This window comes from Euphorbia lathyris, chromosome 4, assembly GCF_963576675.1.
Source record: "Euphorbia lathyris chromosome 4, ddEupLath1.1, whole genome shotgun sequence".
Taxonomy (NCBI): domain Eukaryota; kingdom Viridiplantae; phylum Streptophyta; class Magnoliopsida; order Malpighiales; family Euphorbiaceae; genus Euphorbia; species Euphorbia lathyris.
Window position 1 is genome coordinate 18,215,161 of NC_088913.1, and position 27,531 is coordinate 18,242,691.

At 33.9% G+C, this 27,531-nt stretch overlaps 1 protein-coding gene across 1 annotated transcript; it reads left to right on the forward strand.

Annotated features, from left to right (window-relative positions):
• The first annotated feature begins 2,287 nt into the window (after window positions 1-2,287).
• On the forward strand, window positions 2,288-6,118 carry LOC136226826 (branched-chain-amino-acid aminotransferase 2, chloroplastic-like). The gene is made up of 10 exons (XM_066015485.1): window positions 2,288-2,353; window positions 2,462-2,488; window positions 2,653-2,836; window positions 2,916-3,092; window positions 4,628-4,759; window positions 4,924-5,013; window positions 5,131-5,247; window positions 5,340-5,435; window positions 5,529-5,641; window positions 5,852-6,118. The coding sequence occupies exons 2-10, from the start codon at window positions 2,469-2,471 to the stop codon at window positions 5,970-5,972; spliced, it is 1,050 nt and encodes a 349-aa protein (XP_065871557.1). The 5' UTR covers window positions 2,288-2,353; window positions 2,462-2,468; the 3' UTR covers window positions 5,973-6,118.
• Window positions 6,119-27,531: the final 21,413 nt, after the last annotated feature.

Below are 27,531 nucleotides of genomic sequence, written 5' to 3' on the forward strand. Positions count from 1 at the left end.
GAATAATAATAGGCCTAATACATCAACAGCTCCCTGAACTTGTCCAAAATAGTAGATTGGTTCCTTGAACTTTGCATGTGTCTCACCGGCTCCCTAAACTTGTCTATAAAAGTAGATTAGCTCCTTGAATTTTGCAAGTGTCTCACCAACTCCCCAAACTTGCTTATTCTGTAACAATTAAATACAAAAACCATAATACTAACTCTCGATCCTCATCCATTCAATCTCTCAAACCTGCAAAACTAACTCTTATAATAGGTTGAAAGGTATGAGAAACGAAAAATTGCATCTTGAATAGATGTAGACATATTTTTAGAATTTAGGTTTAATAAATTTTTGTATTTAGTTGTTATAGAATAAGCAAGTTTAGGGAATTGGTGAGACACTTGCAAAGTTCAGGGAGCTAATCTACTTTTATGGACAAGTTTATGGAGCTGGTGATACGAAATAAGCAAGTTTAGAAAGCTAGTAAGACACTTGTAAAGTTCAGGAAGTCAATCTACTATTTTGAATAAATTTAAGGAGTTGGTAATATATTAGACCATAATAATAATTTCATTGATAAGAGATGAAAGTCAAACGCTACATATTTAATGGTAAATCATTTATTATTTTTTTTTTTTCTTAAGATATTAATCAATTCTCCTAGTAGTAATAAATTTCTTAAATTTTATTTTATTCAATAGTTTAATTTATCCTTTCATTTAAAATATTAATTTATCCTTATTTATTAGAGTAAATTGTATCTAGCATGTTTTATACTTTGCTATTTCAACTATAATTTTATACTTGAAAATATTATTATTTTAAATATTAAAAACACATTTAAAACAACCTTAAATGGTAAGAGTTTCAAATCGCTTAAACTAAATATCGAATTCGAATCTTAACATAAGTAGAAAGCTCTAATAAGAGAAAGTCCACTTAAAAGTGTTTGATATTTGACTTTATCCCCTCTTTTATTTTACGTTTTGTTTTTTTAAATCTGCAGTGGTGTTATTATCTTTCTCTTACTATTCTATATCATAGACATAGAGTAGATCAAAAGCTTTCCTATTCTAATAGAATTTAGAATCCAATTTGATTAGAAACTAAACATAAGATAAGTAAGCGGAAAAGAAAAAGATAAATGCGGGTGAAACAAAGGATTCTAAGAGGTATTCTTTTTATTTTATTTGTCTTCTTAGTGTTCGACACAAGAAAATAAATTTTCCACATACCTTTCTTGTGTCAAAATTATAATGATTCTTGATCCCATTCCTCAAAGTTACTATACTATTTTTATAGTTTGTTTTTTTTCCCTTTTTTTCTAAGTTTAACATAACTTACTTTTCAATTTGTATTCAATTTGTATACGTAATCAATAGAATTTATTACGTAAAGTAGTGCACAACAAAAAAAAAAGGGATTTTTTTTTTTTGAAATATTTGAAATATAAAAAAGGTAATATGTTTTGTCACTTTTACGAACCTTAAAAAAAAAAAAAATTAGTAAACTATATAAAAAAACAGAACATATTTTTTCTCTCATCTTATATATATTTTAAAAATAGAACATATATTTTTTCTCACCTTTATTTCTCTCCTCTCCTCCTTCCCTTTTAGTTTATGTCGGCAATAGGATTGTACAATTGAATCCTATAATTAGCATTGATTTGTGTAAAACAAAATCATTAATTATGTTTAACATTAAAAAATCTCCATTAACTATATAAGCATACATAAATCGTTAATATTTAGTACACACAATGTCTTTTTATTACTATATAACAATTTAATTTTACTGTTTTTTTTTGTCACCTATAAAACTATTTAAACTTGTAGTTGTGTTCACACGAACTCTATATGTTTTTATAAATTAATGTTTCATAATTTATAAATTTTATTTAGAATCCCCTAATTTGTAAGGCCGGTTCTGCATATTAGTAAGAAAACTTAAGTTAAATCAAATATTTTTATTTTAATATTAAGTTTTTTTAATTCGTATTTTCATTTTAAAATATTTTAAATAATATTTTATTAAAATAAAAAAGAAGAGAATAAAATAAATATATAAAAATGCATTTTCAATATTTAAATTTTTTAATAATAAAATTAAGAAAATGTAAAGAGCATTAAAATGTATTTATAATTTTTTTTGAAGACATTATCATATTTTATTTTTAATAATATGAATGAGGGCTTAGTGTATTATTAAAAAGTATATTTAATTAGTATGTAGCACATGCATTTTAAATTTTAAATTAAGATGTCAAAATCTCAATTGTTATATAAAGCAATGCTCAGAGCACAGTTTTCAACATATCATAAGACTATAATTCTCATTTCCATTAATCTCATACCAAAACCATCAGGTAATTTACATTTCTTAATCATTTTATTTATTTATTTTTTATAATTTTTCTCTTCCAGTTTCTGATTCTGATCATTATGATCTCATACTTATTTTTATTTTTTTACAGTATAAAAATGGAGAAAATCATGGAAAGGTAACTCATGTGATTATTACCCACAAAAAGAATTATTAGTGTTAGAATTTGCTTAAATTTTGATTAATTAAAGTAATTATTGTAAACTATGAATGAACTAATTGAAAATATTTTTTTAATAAATAGTTAACCTCTAATAATAACTTTGTTGTAATTTAATGAAGTGGAGAAAACCGTAATTCTTACAATTGGGATAGACTTCGGACCGAATATAATCCAATGGCGACGGATTACATGTACGTAATGACTTGTTCACGAGAAGATACATTCAAGCATTCGCAAGGAAATCTTACTCCTTATGGAAACATTCAGATTAGTCCTTTTGCTGGAATTCTAAATTATGGCCAGGTAACATCCTATTCCTATTTTATGACATATCTAATATTTGCGGCAGAAAATACTGACAGAATTTTTTGTCGCAAAAAAGGGACTATTTGAAGGGTTAAAGGCGTACAGAGGAGAAGATAATCAGATTCGGCTATTTCGGCCAGAGTTGAATGCGCTACGCATGCAAAGGGGTGCGGAAAGGCTGTGCATGCCTGCACCATCTGTTGATCAATTTGTTGAGGCTGTCAAGCAAACTGCCTTAGCCAACAAGCGATGGGTATCGTGTCTCAAATTTTACTTTTTACTGTTCGAAATAAAATTTTATAATTTTTTTTCTAGCTTAAAAAAATTTGCTTTCAAACGTTAAAAATATAATCCAAACGCACATGAAATGAATAAGTTCTATTAACTAAGTTTTATATACGTCCAAAGCTTACATTTTTAGGTCAAATAGTGTTTGATGTGATCAAAATTAAAAAGATCAGAGACTTAATATGTTAAAATAAAAAACGTTCTCAATCTACTACAACAAATTGATCAAAGACTTCAAGATGCTTTATGCCAAAATCAAATTGGTCCAAAGAATAGACGAATGTAACATGCATGTAATTTTAAGGAAAAAAAATATCGCCATTGCCAGGGATCGAACCCGGGTCACCCGCGTGACAGACGGGAATACTTACCACTATACTACAACGACTTGATCCATAACTTGCATATTTACCACTTCATTACCTACAAATTATAAATGCAGTTAAAATCACATTACCATTTATATATAGTCATTATTGTTAGAAGAACTTCTATTATACCTCGTGAGTAATACACTTTATCCATTAATGAAGCGATGCATATCACTTTTCGGAGAATGATTGGTGTTAAAAAATGAATATGTACAAATTGTATTATCCTAATCCTTTGAAGAGAGAAATAACCAATAGAGATCCTCAGATATAATATGTATCAAGTGATAATCTATTTATCTAGATGGGAAGGGTGATATATTGAATTTAAAACACTTCATAGATCCGGATATCCGCTCGGTCCTTTCAAGCATGTCTAATGAATTGGGTTTCAACAAGAAAATTTGACCATTGACGGGTTTGAGATTTATAAAAATAGAACGCACCGACCAGTCTAGCTCGCCCTATTAATACTAATTATTAAATTTATATGTTCATATATTTAATATTTATTTTAAGTTAAAAAAAAGTTAAATTTTAATCTTTATTATTAAAAATATAAAGAAATTATGTGGGCTTAATCGGTTGGACTTGAGATATGATTTTGAAACTTAATTCCAACCCGGGCCACTTTATTAATATTAACTATTAAATTTATATATTCATATAATTAATATTTATTTTAACTATAAATTTTAATTTTTATTATTAAGAAACCACAGTATTTTTCACGTGGACTCTGATGGCCATGTGAATTTGGTAATTCACCGTTAGATGTAGGCTGATTAAATCTAAGCCTTAGGATGCTTTGAATCTTCACCTCAGAATTTTAATCAGTCTACATCTAACGGTGAATGACCAAATTCACCGTGGTTATTAGGTCCATGTGAATACTACTGAAAGAAACCATATGTTTTTTTTATGGTGGGTTTAATCATGTCAGACTCGAGATTTAATTTTTAAACGCAAATCTAACTCGATCCAAGTCCGTATAAATTAGCAACAAATTAGACTGGGTTTAGAATGAACATTTTTTTTTACAAAAGCCCGTTGGGCCAGGCCCAGCCTAACTCATAATGATGTTTAATTTTCGAAAACCTGAGAGATTTGGACTTTGAATTTGACGCAGGTACCACCTGCAGGGAAGGGAACACTGTACCTAAGGCCTTTGCTAATGGGAAGTGGGCCAACTTTGGGCCCAGGCCCAGCACCAGAGTATACTTTCCTTATATATGCTTGCCCTGTTGGAACTTATATCAAGGTTTCTGATTTTTCTTTCTTATTCTCATTATAAATGTAAATGCATAAAAATAAATGATTTTTTTCTTTTAAATTTTCCTATTTATTTAAATTAATTGAATAAAAAATAAAAAATATTTTGTATTTCTAAATAATTCTAATAAATTGTTTTTATTTATTTAACAGGGTGCCCTAAATTATGTTGTTGATGAAAAAGTTCACAGGGCCATGCGAGGTGGGACTGGAAACGTGAAATCCATCAGTAACTATTCACCGGCAAGCAATTTTTTCTTTTACTTTTACCGTCATAGATAGCTAATTTTATTAATATAAACCTGTTTGGTTTATCTGTTGTTTTCTGTTTGCCATTATAACTGTTGAAAAACCGCGCAGGTTTTCAAATCAAGCAGTGAAGCAAAGGGCAAAGGTTTCTCAGATGCCTTGTTCCTTGATGCTGATACTGGCAAATTTATTGAGGAAGGTTCTACTTGTAATATTTTTGTTGCTAAGGTAATATAATATTATATATATAACAATAATTACAAAATTAAAAAATTTAATTTTAATTTTTTTTCTTGTTTAAATAAAATGTTATTTTGCAGGGAAATTTAATATCAACACCACCATTAAATGGAAATATACTTCCAGGAAATACCAGGAAAAGCATTATTGAAATTGCTACAGATAATGGATACCAAGTACTTAATTCATTTTTCATAAATTAATATTATCTTATTTATTTATTTATTTATGTAAAATATTATTGAATTTAGAAATAATTTTTGAATCAGGTAGAGGAACGTCCAATTACAGTAGAGGAATTATTGGATGCTGATGAAGCTTTCTGCACAGGAACTGCAATTGTTGTTACACCTATTAGCAGCGTCACCTATCGCGGAAATAGGTATAAATTTTCGGGTGTTGAAACTAATTTCCACGTAGAAATTAGTGCAATTTTAAAATTTACGTTTAGTGCAATTTCAAATCTAATTGCAAAACCAATTTTTTATCTATTAGGTTTGAAATTACACTAACCGATAAACGTTAATCCTGAAACTACACTATTTTCTACGTGATTAACTATAGAACTAAATTTATTTTTAATTTATTTCAGGGTTGAGTATACAACAAAAGCAGAAGGGGCAACAATATTCAAGAAATTGAGTGAAATTTTAATAGGAATTCAAAGTGGAGTTATTGAGGACAAGAAGGGATGGACCATCAAGATTGCTTGATTTTTCCTTTTTTTTTTTATCTCCTAAAAGTTCATATTTAATGGACTTATAATAAAAAAAATTGAATCAATTTGGACTATGTTCCAAAAAAAAAAAAAATTTGTTGCTCAGTTGCTTGATAATTACTGAAATTATGGGCCTCAGTTACTCTGGGCCTGACCTTATCCTATTAATAAATAAAATATTAAATAATTATTTATTATTATCTCGAATTTTAATTACATGTTTGTTTTATTTTGATGTTTAATCTTGATAGTAGGATAATTAGTATCGACAAAAGTTTTGACAATATTCCTAAAAAGTCACAAAAGTTGAATTTGTCCTAACAAAATCACTTAAGTTTGTTTTTATCTCAATAAAGTCACTTTAGACATTTTTCAATCATTTTTTCCATCGGAGTTAATTACGTGACATCTAATTACATGTCTCAACGACATGTGACATAATAAAAAACATTTAACCACAAATTAACCTAAATTAATAAGGATTATCAATTAAATATTTAACCACAAATTTACCTACGTGACATATCGATTATCAATTAAAATGTGTAGTTACATTTTTTTAATATGTCATGTGGTGTTAGACGTGAAGTTGAGATGCCACGTGATAATTTCGGCGAAACAATGACTCAAAAACATTTAAAGTGGCTTTATTGGGACAAAAACAAACTTAAGTGATTTTATTGACACAAATTAAACTTTTATGACCTTTTGGAGACAATGGCGAAACTTTTATGACCACCGATGCTAATTACCCCTAATAGTATTTATCGAATTTGTTCACTAACCAAACACAATGAACATGAATATATTTTTCTTTTACATTTTAATTCGTGTTTTGTTTCCAATCGTGTAGATTCATATTAAATTAACAGTACGACAAATAACATTTTGTATATAAGTCATAAGCGGTCTCTAACAAAACTATCACGACCCATCCCACGGACCGTGACCGGCGCTAGGGAACGGGTAAGCTGAAGCTACCGGAACCCGTAGCAAGCCTTAATATAACCTTATCAATAGTCTCAACATAATTTAATATTAAAACATTCCATAATAAACACACACATAATCCTCAAACTGGTACTGCGGTCTAGAATATAAATTTTTTAACATAATTTTTAAATAGCCGTACATAGTGAGATAGATGTGCTGCCTGAAAAAAGAAATTAGGCTGCAACAGACTTCTAGTCACCTGAAAAATTAAAGGAGTCAAACCTCCCGTAGTGAATTAATTATATGCAATGCATGAGTAATTTAACATTGATGCCACACATAATAATAATAATATATATATATATATATATATATATATATATATATATATATATATATATATATATATATAATATAAATAGTCACACAATATGCTTTTCACAAAATCATTTAATAAGTAAATAGATAGGTGGTTTAATACGTGTGTTGGACCCTAAACCTCAATACCCCATCTAATAATCCACCAAATATCACCATATCACTTTTATCCAATAACTGGGGGACCGAGAATAACTCAACCGACCACACGCCCAGTTAGCTGGAGGACCGAGAATAACTCAACCGATTCCGTACCCAGCCTCACTTAAATCCAAAATCCACAAATCACATAGCCCGAGAATATCTCAACCGAGCTTATCCATATATCACAACATTCGTATCATCAATATCCAATAACCCGATAGTACCTGTGCGCACAAGGTCCTGATGCCGCTCACCAGGAAGCATGTCCATAACACGTATTTATCCACCAATAATCACGTATAAATTATTATAAATAATAATAATACACTTTTATAAGTGAAAATAATACTTTACTAGAAATGTCATGAAATAATTTATTATGAATGCAAATGCTAAATTAAAAATACATAACATATAATTAACTCACAAATTGCTCCTAGCCGACTGTCCTAATTTTCAGGTACTGCTGCTCCTCCTACCAGTTGAGTATCTAAAAGAGATAATATTATTTTTAGAATTTATATACGTTTAGGGAAATATTAAAATTTATTTTGTCTCGTTTTACAGACTGTCTACCGAAAATTCGGCAGAGTCTCCCCTATAAAACGAACATCCTCCTAGTAATAACTAGGGTCAATCCTGCAATAAAATACACTTCTATATTCAAAATATCCAAAGTCCAAACCGGTACTCCATAGACTGCAATTATCAACCCGGTTGGACATCAATCATCCGACAGTTCCATAACTGTCAGTAATTCCAATACTTTACTTCCAAAATTACTCATAATCAAATAACATATAAACATATATACTTATAATTCATTTTCATAATACCTATATCAACCAAATTAACTAACCAATAATCTTAAGAGCATAATTAATTAATTATGCTTAGTCCAATCTCCCTTCAACCTTTATTTTTAAAATTATATATTCTGAAATTTATTTAAATGAGGATCCAACAATTATTTTTAACCCAACTTAATTATTTTCCTTAATTTCACCTGACTATATACTTTCGCAATTTATAGAGACTAAACGGTAAGGAATTTGGTCAACTCCAAGAATTAATGTTGCTCCAAATAACATTTAGAACATTCTGAAGTAAACCAACTATTTATTCTGTACTTATTTCGTATGTCACCGGAAAATATCACCGGTGTTCTGGATCCACCTATCGGAAAAGTTAAAGTTAATTGTTTTGCGAAATTAATTATACCAATTTGTTCCTTATGATTCCAGGAGTCTAGAATCAATGTCAAAACACCCAAAATCGACCGGAAAATTAAACTTTGGTTAGATTTCTTACTTTTTCCGGTGTAGCTCCGATTACCCCTCAAAACTCCTTGCATGCATCAAAATCTAGCATACCTATAGGTAAATCGACCCCCTGAGTCCATTTTTGGTGTTAGAATTGCAAAATAATGAACATAGGACCAAGAAATAGAGAGAATAGGAAAAGTGACGAATTTTCTCTCTCTAACCGATTTTTGAAAACTGAAAATCTCACCTTAAAACTTACATGCACTTGTAGCTGGAGTTGAGAGCTTCGTTTCGGTATAAAGAACGTCAAAAACGGTGAAGAAATGAGGAAGAATAAGGTAGAAGAAGATTGAGAAATGGAAATGTGTTTTGAAGGGAGGAATGGTGAAGATGATCTGCTCAATTTATTTTCAAAAGAATTGTAAAATTTATGTACTAGTCCCTATATTGTTAATATCTTTTAAAAATTTCTCAAAAGTAATTATATTTTAACCTTAACTCCTTCTAACTAATTCATTTTAGCAATTAGCTTAATTATATATAAATTGGGGTATTATAAAAACATTCGGACTATCCAATTTATATGAAGAAAATAAATCTAATATAACTTATTTCATAATTTATGTCATGATCTATTTGTTTTTTGATATCTAGATTGAACATAAGCATGCTCATTGTCACACTTATATCATTCAATCATATAATTTCTTTATCTTTAAGTATACCGTAAAACAAATCAACTCATACTTCTACCATTTATTTGAGCACGTCCATGCATTTCTCCTTTTCACTTATTGAGGGGACGAATGATATCGCTCTCTTTTATTGAGAAGAAAAATCTCATATTTGTCACTCATCTTCCTCTTCAGAGCATCTCCAATAGAGTAGGCATGGCAACGGGTAGGGTATCCACAGGTAGTGCCAATTCCAAACTCTTACCATTTTATTTTTTAATTACCCGTACCCGTCTCATTACCCTAACGGGTATACTTTTTGCATCCCATACCCGTCCCATTTAATTCACGGGTACCCACGGGTACCCTTACCCTTAAGAATCAATAAATAAAACAAAAAATATTATAAATTTAACAAAGTACAAATTTAATATATCATAGATATAAGGATTGAATAAATTAAACCTTAATAAATAAGAATAAAGTAACTTAATTTTATCACTCAATGGTTGAACAACAAAAGGTTGGGGTTCAAATCTCACATTTTACATACAAGAAATAATAATATTTTTTCATATATAAAAGATTTATGACGGGTACCGGGTACCATGGGGGGGTATTCACATACCCATCTCATTACCCTAACGGGTAATGATTTTGATCCCATACCCGTCCCATACCCTTTTATACAGGGTACGGATAGTCCCATTAGGGTCGGGTAGTGCCGAGTACCCGCAGGTACAGTACCCGTTGTCATCCCTACAATAGAGGTTGTTTTAAAGAGTGCCAAAATTTAACACATCATATTAAAATATAATATTTTATTAATTTAATCATCCACATCACTTTTGGCAACTTTTGTTAAAAAAATGCTCAAATAGTAAGCAACTTTAAAAGTTGCTACAATGGCCCCAAAAATCATTACTTTATATATAATTTATTTTAATTATAAATATTGTCAACCAATAGTGAAATAAGAGAGGCCCATAAAAAATGTGCACCAATAGTAATCAAGTAAATCATTTTTTTATATTAAAAAAAGTTTGACAAACTTAAAGCAAGGTTGCCAAAAATTGACAACCTTCCTCAACACCCACCATCACTCCAACGGTAGGCACCCTTTGAAAGTTGTCAAACCCAATGACACATCAGCTAGCACTCTTTTAAGCACCCTCTATTGGAGATGATTTCATTAATGATACTATGCCCAATCACAATCTTTGTAATTATCTGGTTAAAGACAATGTTTGATTGTGTTAAAACATAGTACTCATCATGTATGAATTTATGATAGGCTTAAGTCTAAGAATTCAACAACACAATTATAATGGGTCAGTCCAATACTATGTTCTCCAACATATATGCGTAAGTTTGATTTGTATCTTTCATACACATGGTCATCAACTAGCCCCCGTATTGGTCTTAATTTATTATCATTCTCACAATAATAAGTGACTATGGTGGACATTTAGAATAATTAATTGTTATTCATGGATCTTATTATAAAGCTAACATGCAAATGATAACATAAGAGAATATTGATCGGTCTTGAGCAGACCCGACTCTCCCATGTTCGCTTAATGTCTGATAGCACATTTCCATTACCTTATCCCTTATAAGGTTGGTTTAAGGAGTCATTTTTTGAATATAAATCCATAGGCGCATAAAGTAGAAGAAGACTGCATAAAGTAGGTAAACTGAGATACCTTGGATGCTCGTAAGTCTCCTAGGTGACTCTTGCGCGAGTTAGAGCAAGTCCAACCATATGGGTCTGTGGACGAAATCAAGTGAAGCCATTAGGTATGCTTTTGTTTGAACTTTTCTAAGATTAGGGTAAAACACAGAATATAAAACACGTTCTATTTATACTGGTTTGGGGGTGGAAAAGTGAAAAATCATGGAGAAGGCGAAATGGTGGAATGTACTGCGTTAGGGTTGCCTTGGAATTATAGATTATTTGTTCTAATTAATGATTGTTTTTTGCTATGCCAATAACAAGACACTTGAGTATTTTTTTTGGAAATGAAAATTAACCTTATGTAATTCACATCGAATATATTACTTTTATATTTATTATTGATTAGTTTCAGAAATTGAATTAAACTTTTGTGTTTTTGTTTTTATGATATTTTTATGAATAGATAGACTGGAAGGTGTATCTTTCATGCTCGTTTAATTTTAGTGTTTAATTACATTTTCATTAATTATTTATTTATTTTGCAGAGCTTGATGGTTATAGGCCAACTAGAGGGAACAATTAGAAGTCCTAGGTAACCAAACAAACAATAATTCATACACACATTTATCAAAATATGTTACCAAAAGTCTCATTCTAGTATTAAATAATAATCAATTAATAAGGTTAGTTACCGTAAAGAGTATATATATTGTTAATTAAATACATTTCAGTTGAACTAAGAATTAGCTGGACAGCTCAACTTTTATCTCTACTTATAACAATGCTGTAATTGCTTCAAATATAATTAAAAGGCCTTCTAATATTATTTTAAAGGCTATTACTTTAGAAATGATTATGTAAAAAGTCCTTATCTATAGCAAGTATCTTCAATGTCAAATCGCAAACTAAGAACTCAAATCACATTCCTACCCGAAATTAATACGGGGATAAAAATTAAATTGGAATCTAACGTCCTTTTAAAAAAATGCAAGTTTAGTTCTAACGTATGAAATAAAGTAAATTTAATAATAATGTTTTCAACTAAGATTAATTTTAGCTTTACATCATCGAAAATTTGAAAAAACTGCTTTAACAGTTATTTAACTGTCATATCAGAAATTTGAAACAAATTTATCAATATATTAAAGCAGTTTTATATATTTTTTTGTTAGTTATTTGTAAATATATTAGTAACACACTAAATATTTTAGACATGTTGATAAAAAAAATTGTAATTAACTTGTATCTGATAGACTTAGTTGTAAGTATCCTAATAATTTTTTTTTCTTTTTTTTTTTTTTGTAAATATGTCTTAGTGATATATTAAGTATTTGGAAAAAGTATAAAAATAAACCTTGTGGTTACACCTGTTTTCGATCGGTACCCTTGTGGTTTAAAAGTTTATAAAATGGTATCTTGAGGTTCATTCCGTTAGCAAACACAGACCAAATTGACTAACGGTGTTAAAAGTCATAGGAAAAAGAGTTATCCTTATATTTATTTATTTTATAAATTAACATTTCTTATTATCTAATTATCACAAACAAATCCCAAAATAAAAAATAAAAATCAAACACACTATCTTCTCCATCTCTCTTTAATTTTTTATTTTTCTCTCTTCTCTCTGTTAATTTCTCTTTCTAAAATCAATTGAATTTCCACCACTTTCTAAATCTAATCTTTAATTAGCCTATTATTCTAAATCTATGACCAAATTAACCCAATTGTTGAGAAAGAGATGATCCTAACCAATCTTATACACATTTTTATTTTAATATCTTTTTTATTTCATCTATGACTAGTTCATCAACAAAAAATTGTTGACATGACCCATACGGCCATTACAAAGTCAAAATAGGTTCGTGCAGCTCAGCTCGCATTGTATGTTGTTTCTGCCCATGTCGTACTCAACTGACTCCACCATTCCAGAGTTCATCAGCTGTCGTGGTGCATATGATCTAAGAGGGATTGTCGCGACTAAGCATATGATCCATTTTGATCCGAACATAACCAAGTTCCCTTCCAGCTCTAGGAGCAATTTTGCATTGGTCTCATATTAAACAGGGTTCGTAAGAATTCTTATATGGCCACCGATTCTATCTTTACACCTACTATCGATGGAGCATATCCTGAGCACCATGCTTTGTAGTTGGAACGTATTCCTTCTAACATTTCTTCTAGTTCTTCTTTCTCGAATTCTCCATTCAATTTAATTAGCTAATTAAAGATTATATTTAGAAAGAGAGGGTTAAATTGATTTTAGAGAGAGAAATTAACAAAGAGGAGAGAGAATAGAAAAATAAGAAGAAAAATAAGAAATTAAAGAGAGATAGAGAAGATGATGTATTTGATTTTTATTTTTTATTTTGGGGTTTGTGTGTGATAATTAGATGATAAGAGGGTTAATTTATATAAAAAAAATAAATATAAGGATAAAATTAACTCTTTTCCCTTTGACTTTTAATACCGTTATTCAATTTGACATTTTTTTGCTAACGGAAGAGGGTAAATTTCACCAATCGTATATAACATTTGCCTCATTTCACACTTTGGTGTACAAACTTCAATTTGTCTCACTAATATATACGAACTTATAGGTGACCTCCCACTTTGGCGTATAACAGGTAAAAATGACATGTCAACGCGAATTCAATGCGTCACATCAGCAGATTGACCGGTCAAAAAGTCAAAATTTGACCATCTAATATAAAATTACTTATTGATGAGGGCATCTTATCCCTAAGCCCGAGTCCGGAACTACGAGGAGCCACCCGGGAGAACCCACTCAAAGAGAGCAAGGAACGACCCAAAGCAGAGAACACGCGGGGCGTACCCAACCTAACGCAAGGCGTGGGAATGGTGGTCTTGGATGAAAAGCCATGTGAGTTGGTGACGCGGGGCGCATCCCTTACCACGCGGGGCGTGATTGGTCACATCAAGCAAGAAAACTTCCAGGAGAGTAAACACGCAGGGCACAACCTTTGGGCGCCCCGCGTAGATTCCACTCCGCAGATCTTCCACTTTCAGGAGCCTCAAGACGCGGGACGTGGTCCACAGGATGTCTCGCGTGACGTCGATCCACCAGATCAGGAGCTACATAACGCGGGGCGTATTCCGCAGGACGCCTCGCGTACTGAACTCGAGCCAACCTCATCAAGTCCAGGAGCATTTTCACGTGGGGCGTAAACTCAGAGACGCGGGGCGTGTCGTGGCCTGGAGAGACCTCCAAAAGTCCAGGAGCATTTTCATGCGGGGCGTAAAATCCGAGACGCGGGGCGTCTCATGACCTGGAGACTACTTCTCCTCCAAGCTCTCACCTTGGGGGGACCATTTCTGTGACACCCTATTTACTGTATTGCCATTGTGACTTATTTACTAAACTACCATTTTCCCTATTTTACCCTCCTAGCCAAGTGTTAACCAAAACCCTATTCATAGGCTTTTGGGTCTTTCTCTTTGATTTGAGGGAGAGTATTTAAACTCCCATATTTTGTAATGTTGACAACTTTTGAAGAATTAAAACTTATAGCCTCCTTGAGAGCTTGGATTTCTATCCTTTGGGTTAACTCAACCTTCAAGTATAGCTTGAGAAGATTGCATTCTTTGTGGATTTAAGATTAAAATCCTCAGTCGATTTCACCCTACATCAGTTGGTATCAGAGCCGAGTCATTTTCCTTGATCGGAGACTTCTTCTCGGAGATGGTTCAACCACGTATCACCACCGACACCATTGGAACTCAAGAACAAAGGCTTGAAGCTCTAGAATCAAGCTTGAAAGCCATAAATGACAAGATGAGTGAGTTGGAAGAGAGGCAAGAAACGGAACGAAGAGAAAGGCGTCTTGATACGGAGAGACTTATTCTTGAGTTTCGGAATAGTCACATCCAACCCGCCGGAGAACCTCACCGGAGACAAGAGGAGCAAACCCACCGTCTACTTGAAAGGCAACCAACACCACCACCACGGATAACCTATGCACCCCAAGTAATGGACCCTTAGGTTCAAGAGGTAAGGCGGACTAATCCCATAACCATTAGAAATGTGGATAGTGATAGTGATGGGGAATTCTTTGATGATTATGACATGCCTAGGATTGCTAGGAATATGGGGATTAGAATTGATGATAATGCCATGAATGGTAGGCCTAGACATGATGTGCATGTGAATGATGTTGTTGGTCCCGCGCATGTGCGTGTCGGGAATATGGATATTGTGCATAATGATGTTGTAGGTGGTTACGGGAAGGGAAATGTGGGTTTGAATGATCCGTATGAAGGCCGAGGTAATGAGAGGGGCGGATATGTGAGAGAGCCGAATATGAGAAGGGAGTATGGTGGTAACTTTGAGCGGGATGACGCTTTTAAACTGAAAGTGGACTTACCTTCATTTGGGGGAGAACTTGATATAGAGGGCTTCCTTGATTGGCTGCTAGAAGTAGAGCGGTTCTTTGATTATTCGGGAATACCGGAAGATAGGAAGGTTCGTCTAGTTGCTTACCGATTGAAAGGAGGAGCGTCAGTTTGGTGGGATAATGTTAAGGAAGGGAGAAGAAGAGGAGGAAGGGAACCGATTAGGTCTTGGTTAAGGATGAAGTCGATGTTGCGGGAACGGTTTCTACCACCCGATTATGAACAGTACATCTACAGTTCCTATCGGAATTGTTCTCAAGGCGCTAGAAGTGTGCACGAGTACACCTCGGAGTTCTTGCGGCTTTCGGCAAGGGCTAACTTATCGGAAACCGAAAGCCAAAAGACTTCAAGGTATCTTGAAGGATTGAGGTACAACATCCAAGATCGGATTGGGACGCAAATGGTCATTCGGGTACAAGATGCTCGTAACTTGGCATTGAAGGCCGAAGCACAACTGAGCTTGAGGGGTCGAGAAGGTTATAGAAGGGCTGGGGCCGAGAGTACCTATGGAGGGAGAGGAGCTCCCAAGGGGATCGATAAGGGTAAGGGAATCGCCAGTTCAAGTGATTCCAAGGCGCCAAATACGGGAAAAGCATCTAGCGGAGATGTGAGGCCTTTTAAGGCGACACAACCCCCTAGGGGCAACAACCCTTATGCTAAACCGGCTCCATTCAAGTGTTTCCGATGTAACGAGCCGGGCCACCGTTCCAACGAGTGTCCCAAGAGAAGAAGTGCCAATGTGATTGAGCGGTATGAGGATGACGAGGACTATGATGACGAGGGGGATGTTTGTTGTGATCCCGTTGAGGATGAGTATGGGGAAGAGTATGATGGGGGCCACGCCATACACGTAGTGAGGAGGCTCCTAGTCTCAAGTCGAATAGCTTCGGATCAACGACACCAATTATTCCGAACCCGATGTCTAGTGCAAGGGGTGAAGTGCAATGTGATCATTGATAGTGGGAGCCAAGAGAACATTATTAGTGATACCGCTGCCAAGAGGTTTGGGTTGGAGTTTGAGGTGCACCCTAGTCCGTATAGTGTGGGGTGGATCAAGAATGTCGGAGCAATGAAGGTCACTCAAAGATGTAAGGTCCCTCTTGAGATAGGAGAGTACCGGGATGAGGTTTATTGTGATGTGGTGGAGATGGATGCTTGTCATTTACTGTTGGGACGTCCGTGGCAATTTGATAGAGACGCCACCCATGCCGGAAGAAAGAACACTTATCGTTTTATGAAGGACGGTATTAGATATGTTCTAACCCCTTTATCGGGGGAGTCCAAAGACAAAGGGAAAGCTACCTTGATCGTTTGCCCAACTCACAAGGCGTTTATTAACGAGTGTGAGGAAAGTCAAACGGTTTATGTAGTAATGGTGAAGGCGAGCACACCAACGGGAAGTGTGGGGAGTGAAACTGAAGAGGTTCTAGAGGAAGTGGGGAGATTACTCAATGAATTCCGAGATGTCTTCCCGGAAGAACTACCGGATGGATTACCACCCCTACGGGACATCCAACACCACATTGATCTAGTGCCGGGAGCTAGCTTGCCTAGTCTTCCCCACTACCGGATGAGTCCCAAGGAGAGTGAGATAATGAAGGAGAAGGTGGATGAGTTGATTAAAATGGGGTATGTGAGGGAAAGTATGAGCCCATGTGCAGTGCCGGCTTTGCTGACACCCAAAAAGGATGGATCGTGGAGGATGTGTGTGGATAGCCGAGCCATCAACAAGATTACAATTCGGTACAAGTTCCCGATTCCCCGACTTGATGATATGCTCGATCAGTTGAGTGGTTCCAAGGTCTTTTCGAAGATCGACTTGAGGAGTGGGTATCATCAAATCCGAATCAAGGCGGGAGATGAATGGAAGACAGCGTTTAAGATGCGGGATGGGCTATATGAGTGGCTAGTGATGCCATTCGGGATGACCAATGCACCGAGTACTTTCATGAGATTGATGAACCAAGTGTTGCGTCCGGTGATTGGGAAGTTTGTGGTGGTCTACTTTGATGATATCCTCATCCATAGTAAGACCCTAGAAGAGCATGTTGAGCACTTGAGGACCGTATTAACCTTGCTCCGGGAAAACCAACTCTTTGCCAACACTAAGAAGTGTGATTTTGTGATGGAAAGTTTGGTATTCCTTGGGTATGTGGTCAGTGGGAGTGGGATTCGAGTGGATGAAGAGAAAGTGAGAGCTATCCGGGAATGGCCGACTCCGAAGACAGTTGGGGATATTAGGAGTTTCCATGGGTTGGCTACGTTCTATAGGCGGTTCATCCGAAATTTCAGCGCTATCGTGGCTTCTATGACCGAATTCTTGAAGAAGGGTAGAGGTTTCAAGTGGGGAGATGAGAAAGAGAATAGTTTTGCCTTGATTAAGGAGAAGTTAAGTACCGCCCCGGTGTTAGCTTTTTCGGACTTCGAGAAACTCTTTGAGGTGGAATGTGACGCTAGTGGCGTTGGAGTTGGGGGAGTGTTAATGTAAGAGAAGAGGCCCATAGCGTATTTCAGCGAGAAATTGTGTGACTCAAGGCAGAAATGGGCCACTTATGATAAGGAGTTCTATGCGGTAGTGAGGGCTCTCAAGACGTGGGAGCACTACCTTATTGGGAAAGAATTCATGCTGTACACCGATCACCAAGCCCTTAAGTACTTGGGGAGTCAAAAGCAAATCCGAAGCTCCATGCATGCTAGGTGGTCCGCATTTGTGGATAAGTTTCCTTATCGACTTCTGCACAAATCGGGTCAACAGAATAAGGTGGCGGATGCTTTGAGCCGGAGGGTTGCGCTTATAAAAACAGTGGCATTGGAGTTGACAGATTTTGAGCACATCAAGGGAGAATACGAGGATGACACCGATTTTAGTATTGAATGGGAGAAGTGTAGGAGGGGCACCGAAGAGGGTGGATATCAGCTTGTGGACGGATTTCTCATGAAGGGTAGCCAGCTGTGCCTCCCACACACATCTATACGAGAAAGGGTAATCCGAGAGCTACATGGTGGAGTGTTGGGCGGTCATTTTGGTAGGAACAAAACCTTAGAAGTGGTTAGTTCCCGGTACTTTTGGCCCAAGATGAGGAAAGATGTGGCATATATCGTTGAACGATGTGAGAATTGCCAAGGCTCCAAGGGGCATGCCACCAATGCCGGATTACGTATGCACTTGCCAATTCCGGAAACTATTTGGGAGGATCTCTCGATGGATTTCGTGTTGGGACTGCCAAGGACCCAACGGGGGATGGATTCGATCTTCGTGGTGGTGGATAGGTTTTCAAAGATGGCTCATTTCATCCCATGTCGAAAGACTAATGATGCCACCGCCATTGCTAAGCTCTTCTTCCGTGAGGTAGTGAGATTACATGGGGTTCCAAAGAGTATAGTGTCGGATCGAGACACGAAGTTTGTTAGCCACTTTTGGCGAACTCTTTGGGCTATTTTAGGAACTACCCTGAAGTTTAGCACCACAGCTCACCCCCAAACGGATGGACAAACCGAAGTGGTGAATCGGACTTTGGGAAATCTATTGCGGAGCAAGTGCCGAGATAGGCCCAAGATGTGGGATTATGTGATCGCCCAAGCCGAGTTCGCCTATAACTCAGTCGTAAGTTCAACCACCGGGAAGTCACCCTTCGAAGTGGTGTACACTAAGGCCCCTAACCATTCGCTTGATTTGGGGGAGATTCCGAAGGTAGAAGAGAAGAGTGTGGCAGCCCGGAATTTGGCCAATGACTACCACCTAATGCACCAAGAAGTGCGGAATAGTATCGAGAAGAAGAATAGTAAGAACAAGGCCAAAGTTGACGAGCACCGAAGGGATGTGCAATTTAAAGTGGGGGATGAAGTAATGGTGTATTTGGGTAAGGAGCGACTCATGCACGCCCCTAGTAGTAAATTGAGACCGAGGAAGTACGGTCCGTTCCGAATCACCAAGAGGATGAGTGCCAATGCCTACCAACTAACCCTTCCCAACTGGCTTGGGAAGATGTCTTCTTCTTTTAATGTGCAGGACCTCAGCTTGTGGAAGCCGGAGGGAACGTTGCCGACCAAGGTCACCGAGGCGGGACCCGACTCTTTCGAAGAAGGGGAGAATGATGAGGGCATCTTATCCCTAAGCCCGAGTCCGGAACTACGAGGAGCCACCCGGGAGAACCCACTCAAAGAGAGCAAGGAACGACCCAAAGTAGAGAACACGCAGGGCGTACCCAACCTAACGCAAGGCGTGGGAATGGTGGTTTTGGATGAAAAGCCATGTCAGTTGGTGACGCGGGGCACATCCCTTACCACGCGGGGCGTGATTGGTCACATCAAGCAAGAAAACTTCCAGGAGAGTAAACACGCAGGGCGCAACCTTTGGGCGCCCCGCGTAGATTCCACTCCGCAGATCTTCCACTTCCATGAGCCTCAAGACGCGGGACGTGGTCCACAGGACGTCTCGCGTGACGTCGATCCACCAGATCAGGAGCTACATAACGCGGGGCGTATTCCGCAGGACGCCTCGCGTACTGAACTCGAGCCAACCTCATCAAGTCCAGGAGAATTTTCACGCGGGGCGTAAACTCAGAGACGCGGGGCGTGTCGTGGCCTGGAGAGACCTCCGAAAGTCCAGGAGCATTTTCATGCGGGGCGTAAAATCCGAGACGCGGGGCGTCTCATGACCTGGAGACTACTTCTCCTCCAAGCTCTCACCTTGGGGGGACCATTTCTGTGATACCCTATTTACTGTATTGCCATTGTGACTTATTTACTAAACTACCATTTTCCCTATTTTACCCTCCTAGCCAAGTGTTAACTAAAACCCTATTCATAAGCTTTTGGGTCTTTCTCTTTGATTTGAGGGAGAGTATTTAAACTCCCATATTTTGTAATGTTGACAACTTTTGAAGAATTAAAACTTATAGCCTCCTTGAGAGCTTGGATTTCTATCCTTTGGGTTAACTCAACCTTCAAGTATAGCTTGAGAAGATTGCATTCTTTGTGGATTTAAGATTAAAATCCTCAGTCGATTTCACCCTACATCACTTATATAGCCTTTCTTCCTCCTTCCCGCTTTCCTTTCTCTTTCAAACCCATCCCTTTCTTTCAAAAACAAAAACAGAAATAATTATAATAAATTAAATATTAATACAAAATCAAGAAAAGAAATCTGTTAATTAATATTTTAACTAAGTAATATGATTATCGTAGGATTCATATTAGATTAGATATGTGAAGGTGGAAATTTCATTTGGTCATCAAGATTTAATTAAGCGGGCCTTAATGTATCAATAGGTATAACGTCCCAAAGATTAGTCAAAGTAATTTTATTTAATAGTTGCTTGCTTTTTAAGACTAGTCATCGTTTATTGACTTGTAAATGTTATTTTTATGGTATGTTTAGAAGGATTTGAAGCAATAGTTTAGTGGCTACACATTTTTAAAAGGAATATAAAATTATCAATAAGGGTTGGTCTACTCATAATAAATTGGTACACTGAGTATGAGGTTGAATTGTTAAAATTAAATCCTTAGGTGTTTTGTGTATCTTTATCTAAATTTTTAGATTATAAAAAAAACATGAAGTTGTCAATTCAATTCACTAACTCTTGGAAAATTAGTAAAATTTAGTAAAATGTCTCATTTTTATAAGAGTTGAAAGTATAATAATGGAAATGAGAAATAAAATCATTACTAAAAGGTAACTTTCACAATATTTAATGTGTAATTCTAATTATATTAAATGTGTTATAATATAGGAAAAATAGAATAATAAAATATAATCATTTATGGGCAAAGACGGTAATTGGCTAAGGGTGTATTGTGCTATTTTTTGGACGACAAAAAAAATGAATTGTAGAAAAAGTAAAAAAAAAAAAAAATATGGAAAAAAAGGTAAAACAAATTATAAAATATAATAGGTTATTGGTGTTTACGTACTCTATGTGCCTTTCCCTACTCAATGTATTATCGATGGATATCTCGAATGATGAGATGTCTGCTTTAAAATGCAAGGTCCCTCGTGATGGGACGTTAATCATATGCTTTAATACGGACGAAGTGAGATGAGTAGATGGTATGTAATAGGATTAGAATTTCAGTTTGTGGAGTAAGCAAATTGTTTTTTTAAATATGTAAATGGCTCTAACCAATATGTTTGTCAAGTCATCTATCTAAGTGCCAACCCGTACTTGAAATATTTTTCAGATCTATAAATTTTTATCATCAAATGAGGTATATCATGTCCGTTCTGAACCACTTGTGCGTTGAAGATTAAATCTGCACCATGTGGCCAAAAATCTAAAGAAAGAGAGCGAAATATTGTGTTATTTTCCACAATTAGCTTGATTATGTACCTGTAATGAAGCGTGATTTTAAAAATTACATGTTACATTTAATATGTGAAGAAGTAAAACAAATACCATGTTAGTGGCAATTCTCCGATATATATGCAGTTTTTATACCAAAGTTTTCATCGATATTTTTGCACACTGCTTCTACACATTGGACATACTCGATACCACCAACTCTACAACGGATCAATCTCTTTGATTCTTGCTTTACATGTGAATTACATATCTTTAATGGAAAACATGAAGTAATTAGTATGTAAGGAATTGTACATTTTTTTAATTAAAAAAACCATGTGGTTACACTGATTTGCAGATGAATGACTGTTTTTTTTTTTGTTATTAAAACGAGGATTGCGCTTGTCGACATTTGCAAATCGAGGATTTTTTGGTTAATATTGTCAAGCGCATTGAATCGACATTTTATGCCTTCTACCATTTTATGCAAATCATGGATTTTTTGTTAGTAAAGTTTAATTCTTGAAAAATTTCTTTTTGAGATCGCCAATTCAATGCGCTGATAGAAGGCATAAAATGGTAGTACAGGTGAGTCAATTGGCAGGTGTGATCAAGCCTGACTCATTAAAACATCATCGACATATGAGGAAGTTTCACTACCGATGCCTTTGAAATATCGCTGTTAACCGAGGGCGTATCACTGAAGAGAAGGAATTAAACACTAACATGAACATCACTAAAATATTAAGTTATTCTAGGAAAAAATTTGAACAACCCTAGTAGATCTTGACCCCATTTCACGTAAGACAGAGGCCCTGCAACCGGTAGACATGATTATAACTAAGAAACGATGATTTGCGATGGGAAAGATTTACATCCATGCCAATTGTACACCATACCAGCATGATTGTAAAAATTCAAACGGGCAAGGCTAGTAGCAAGTCCTGTCAAAACATCAATTCATTTAAGGAAAAACAAATGTGCAATCGTGAGGCATGACCGCTCTAAACATGAGGAACAAGGGAGCACTCACGATTGGAAAGTTTTTCAGTCGCCAACGGCCCTATTGGGTTGTAAATAGGCTACTGATCAAAATATGCAGAAGTTGCAGTCGAAGAGTATTCACATTCATTGTGACAAATGTGCATTCTTTAATAAATCCATTGACGAGGGTAATGTTTAAAAAGTTTTGTAAGATGATAAGAATCCGAATTCAATATTGAAGAACAAATATGAAAGAGAGAAACAAGTTTGGTGACGTAGTGAGAGTGACGTCGTTCTTGGAAAAGCGACATCGTTTAGGTATTCGTTATGAGCATAATTATGGAGCATTTACAGAACTACGCTAACAAGGGTAATTGGACAACCAAGTCTTCGATTGACAACAAAGGATGGGTGGACAGATAAAAAAATAGAAGCATTGTTGGTCCCTTGTAAGGTAATATTAGTTTCGGGGGTGAATGGAACTATTAGATAATTTTAAGCTTTTATAAATTTTTCACTTGGCTTGCACAACTTTATCAAGCACAGAGGCAAGATAATTTAAACTTAAGATTTCATATTTAATTGAACATTAGGTTCTGATTAAATTATTTTTGTCAGAATAAAAAAACTCTTGAAAAATTGTGCTTCAACAAACATGACTAGGTTAAGAAAATGAAGGACACAAACATATCCAGAAAATAAAAGGCGATAAAAGAATTAGAGGAAATGATTTGGAAGGGTTTTTTTGTGTTCGATTTTAACTTTGAAGTATAAACTTTATAATGTAGTATTTATATTCTATGCATAACATATGGCACATCTTTTTACCATGGTTTTGAAAACTGGATCGGACTGGTCGGTTCGACCGATTCAACCGAGAACTGATCAGGCTTCCGACCCGGTTATACTATTTAGGGATCAATACTATTGACCCATTAGAATCGGAGAAAACCGGCGAATCGAAATCAACCTAGTGAACCAGTTTCACCCTAGTTTCTATTAAAAAAAATCACATTGATTTTATTAATTTACTAATATGAACTCCAAATTAAAAGAAAGTTTATAACCGTATGAAAACTAAATAAAGAAATTGAGCCTACGTACTTGTCACTCTCTCTTATAGTGTTTCTTACGCCATCTCGAGACCCATGACAGTAGACGTTACAATATCTCACTTGTCACTGTCCCCGATTACCTAGTTACTCTCCTCCACTTTACATCCCCACTCTCACCCATTACATATATTCATTTTCCTCATTATATAGCTTCAAATTACACGAGTTTCCCATTACACTCTCCCCTTACACTTAAAAATTAAATAAAAATTCACAGTATGTAAAAAAAAATTAAATAATAATTCACATTGATTTTTTTTGTGCACTAACACTAAGGTGTCGTTTGATAAAACTGAAAATTAAGTGCTGGAATTATTAAATGATATAAGTGTTTGATAAATATTAAAATAAGTGTTGAACCAGTGGTCGCAGATGACTATTATTGTTTCACATATCTTCAGGGAAGGTAAGAGGGTCGCTGATGCCTTAGCTCGTTTTGGTGTTTCCTCCCCCACCATTTCTTGGTGGAATTCAGCCCCTGCATTTTGTGTTTCGTTGTTGTCTGATAATGTTTGCAACACCGGTCACTTTAGATTTCGTTAATTTTTTTTTTTTTAGTTTAATCTTTTATTCTTTATTTTTTTTATTCTTTTGCTTCCCCTCTTGTTTAACTCTATATTTTTATTTATTGATTCCTTTCGGGTTTTGCTATTTCCTGTTCCTAGGGTATCAACCTAGTTGGGATGTCAGGTTTCAGGATAATGTATCGTCCCAATTTTTATAAAAAAAATATTAAAATAAGTGCTGAATATTAAAATATTAGTTGATAATGTTTAACTTAAAATTTTAAAATAAATATTTTTACGTACCAAAATAAGTGATAACTTAATTGAATAATTTAAGTGGTTAATAAAAAATCATTATCAAGCACAATTAAATTAAACTAGTCGAAAACCCGTGCGATACACGGGGTATGAAACTTTTATATAATTTAGATAAATAACTAAATTGACATATTTACTTTTAAATAATTTTATATTATGCTATGAAAAAAATTTATATTATGTATATTTGAAATTAATATATATATTTTTAATGATAATTCAAATTAAATTAATTTTAAAAATAATTGACTACTTTTTTTTATAGAATTTTAACTAAAGATGAATGATTTATTTATTTTTACAAAATTCAATGATTTGTACTTTTTAGGAATTTTAATACATTTTCATATTCCAAATATTATGTGAAACAATAATAATAAAATAGCAGATTAATTAAGAAATATATTAGAATATAATAAAAAAACCAAAAATTGAATTAAACTATAATTAAAATTGAATATTATATTTACGATACAAAAGAATTACAATATAGGTTAAACAAAAATTGAATTAAACTACAATTAAAATTAAATATTATATCTACGATACAAAAGAATTACAATCTATGTTAAAATGGAAGCAACATCAATATATTATTCTATAAACTATTACAATCAATACTTTTCTAATGTTGCATATGAAGAAACTTTATCAATTCAATATGTTACATATAAAAAATAAAATTCGTAAGAATTAGTCACAAATTCATCTTGATGATAATTATTTTGGTTGATGGAATTTCATGATCACCAAGTATTCGAATTCAATTATTCATTCTGCTACAATAACCCAATATATCTAATTGAATCAGTTTAAGATGATGATTTCTCCTATTTTCATCTCGTAATATCTCATCAAGACATTCGATCAATTTGTTCTTCATTCTTTCACTATATAGAATATCAGCCATACTCGCAGATATCACTTATTTGACTTCATTAATATTTTCTAATAATTATATATTCTTGAATTTTGTAAGTAAGAAAAACAAACAAAAGAATTGAAAAAAAAATGAAGGGACAAAAAAGATAATTAGGAGAGAACCATCTTCCTCTCGGGGGTTTTTTTTTTTTTAAAATAAGAGAGAATGTTGAGACATAAGCGTATAAAGAGGAGAGTGAAAATATTTTTTGCCCATTAATTAAACATTTTATTTTTTCTTAATGAAGTATTAAGTCCATAAATTAATTTTAGTTAAATAGAATTAAATCGCAATTGTAACCACTCAGTACAAAAAAAAACGTTTTATAATTAATATGTGAAATTAATTATATTAATTAGAATCATTATGCTCAACATTTGAGAATTTGAAGAGATTCAAATAATAATATTTTCTTAATTAATATTTTTCAATAATTTGTCCTATGATCATATTTCATTTTCATCTGTTAAAAACTCTTGAAATACTAACAATTTTGTACGAACCATAATATAATAGTTAAAAATTATATAAGCCAATGTTGCAAACGCAATTATCTCAATATCCATAATTAATGTACATTTTTAGGATTTTTATTTACCTTGATTTTGAATTCGTATCTAGCATAATCCACATTCTTCAAGAATAAAAATCTTATCAAGCGTATTAGACGCTTACAATCTCCTTGTCTAGAAAATTGGAAAAAAATAACTTCTTGATAATAATAATAATAATAATAATATAACATAATTTATATTGAAATAAACTTCATTGTAATTATAATATTCCAATATCTCTTTAGTATTTTATTTAATATGTCTCAAACTTCAATGAACAACTATCGTGTGAAACTTTATATCTATTTGTACCAAAATGCATAAAAATAAAAAAAATACAATCCATATCAATTAGCTAAACTCAAACTAAAAAAATGAGTGGATTTCAACATGTTCCGAATTAGAAAAATTAATCTAACTTCAATTAAAACTAAAAATTGAGTTCATAAAAAACTGAAAATCTAAATTTTAGTTAGAGTTAACAATCAAAACGATAACACCTAGGAACATATACTAAAAAAGAATGCAAATATACAAAATCTTTATTTTAGTCATTTTAAAAAATAAATAAATAAAAAAGAAAACATGGATAAGGTAGCGAGAGGTATGGAATCTGGATAACGACAGAAATGGAATTTCATCTCTGAAAGATGAAACTATAACAACAATTGTTTAATAAAAATAAAACAACAGCACAATTGACAAAGCCAAAAATTGAGTTCATATAAAGCCGAAAATCTAAATTTTAGTTAAGAGTTAGCAATCGAAACGATAACACCTAGCAACATATACTAAAAAAGAATACAAATTTACAAAATCTTTATTTTAGTCATTTTGAAAAAAAAGACAAATAAAAAAGAAAACATGGATAAGGTAGCGAGAGGTATGGAACCTGGGTAACGACAGAAATGGAATTTCATCTCTGAAAAATGAAACTATAACAACTATTGTTTAATAAAAAGAAAACAACAACACAATTGAGAACAAAAATAACTACAACATATGAAAAAAATCGAATAATTACCTTGAGAAACATAAGAATTTCTTGTAATTTTTGACACTTTTGTGTTTTTCGGTTTTAGTTGTTCATGCATCTTCTATTTCTGTCGGATTTCTTCAATTGAAGCTATCAGTTTGGAAAAAAAAGACAAATAAAAAAGAAAACATGGATAAGATAGCGAGAGGTATAGAATCTGGGTAACAACAGAAATGAATCTAAAAGATGAAACTATAACAACTATTGTTTAATAAAAATAAAACAACAACATAATTGAGAACAAAATAACTACAACATATGAAAAAAATTGAATATTTACCTTCAGAAATATAATACTATCTATCGTGACCAATGAATATAATGGTGGAATACTATCTATCATGCTTTATATA

What these genes read in the sequence shown, in the direction of transcription:
- LOC136226826 (XM_066015485.1), top strand. Translation starts at nt 2,469, where the DNA reads ATGGAGAAAATCATGGAAAG. An exon ending in CTGTTGGAACTTATATCAAG is followed by an intron (nt 4,760 to 4,923) that starts GTTTCTGATTTT and finishes TTTATTTAACAG; the next exon opens with GGTGCCCTAAATTATGTTGT. An exon ending in CCATCAGTAACTATTCACCG is followed by an intron (nt 5,014 to 5,130) that starts GCAAGCAATTTT and finishes AAAACCGCGCAG; the next exon opens with GTTTTCAAATCAAGCAGTGA.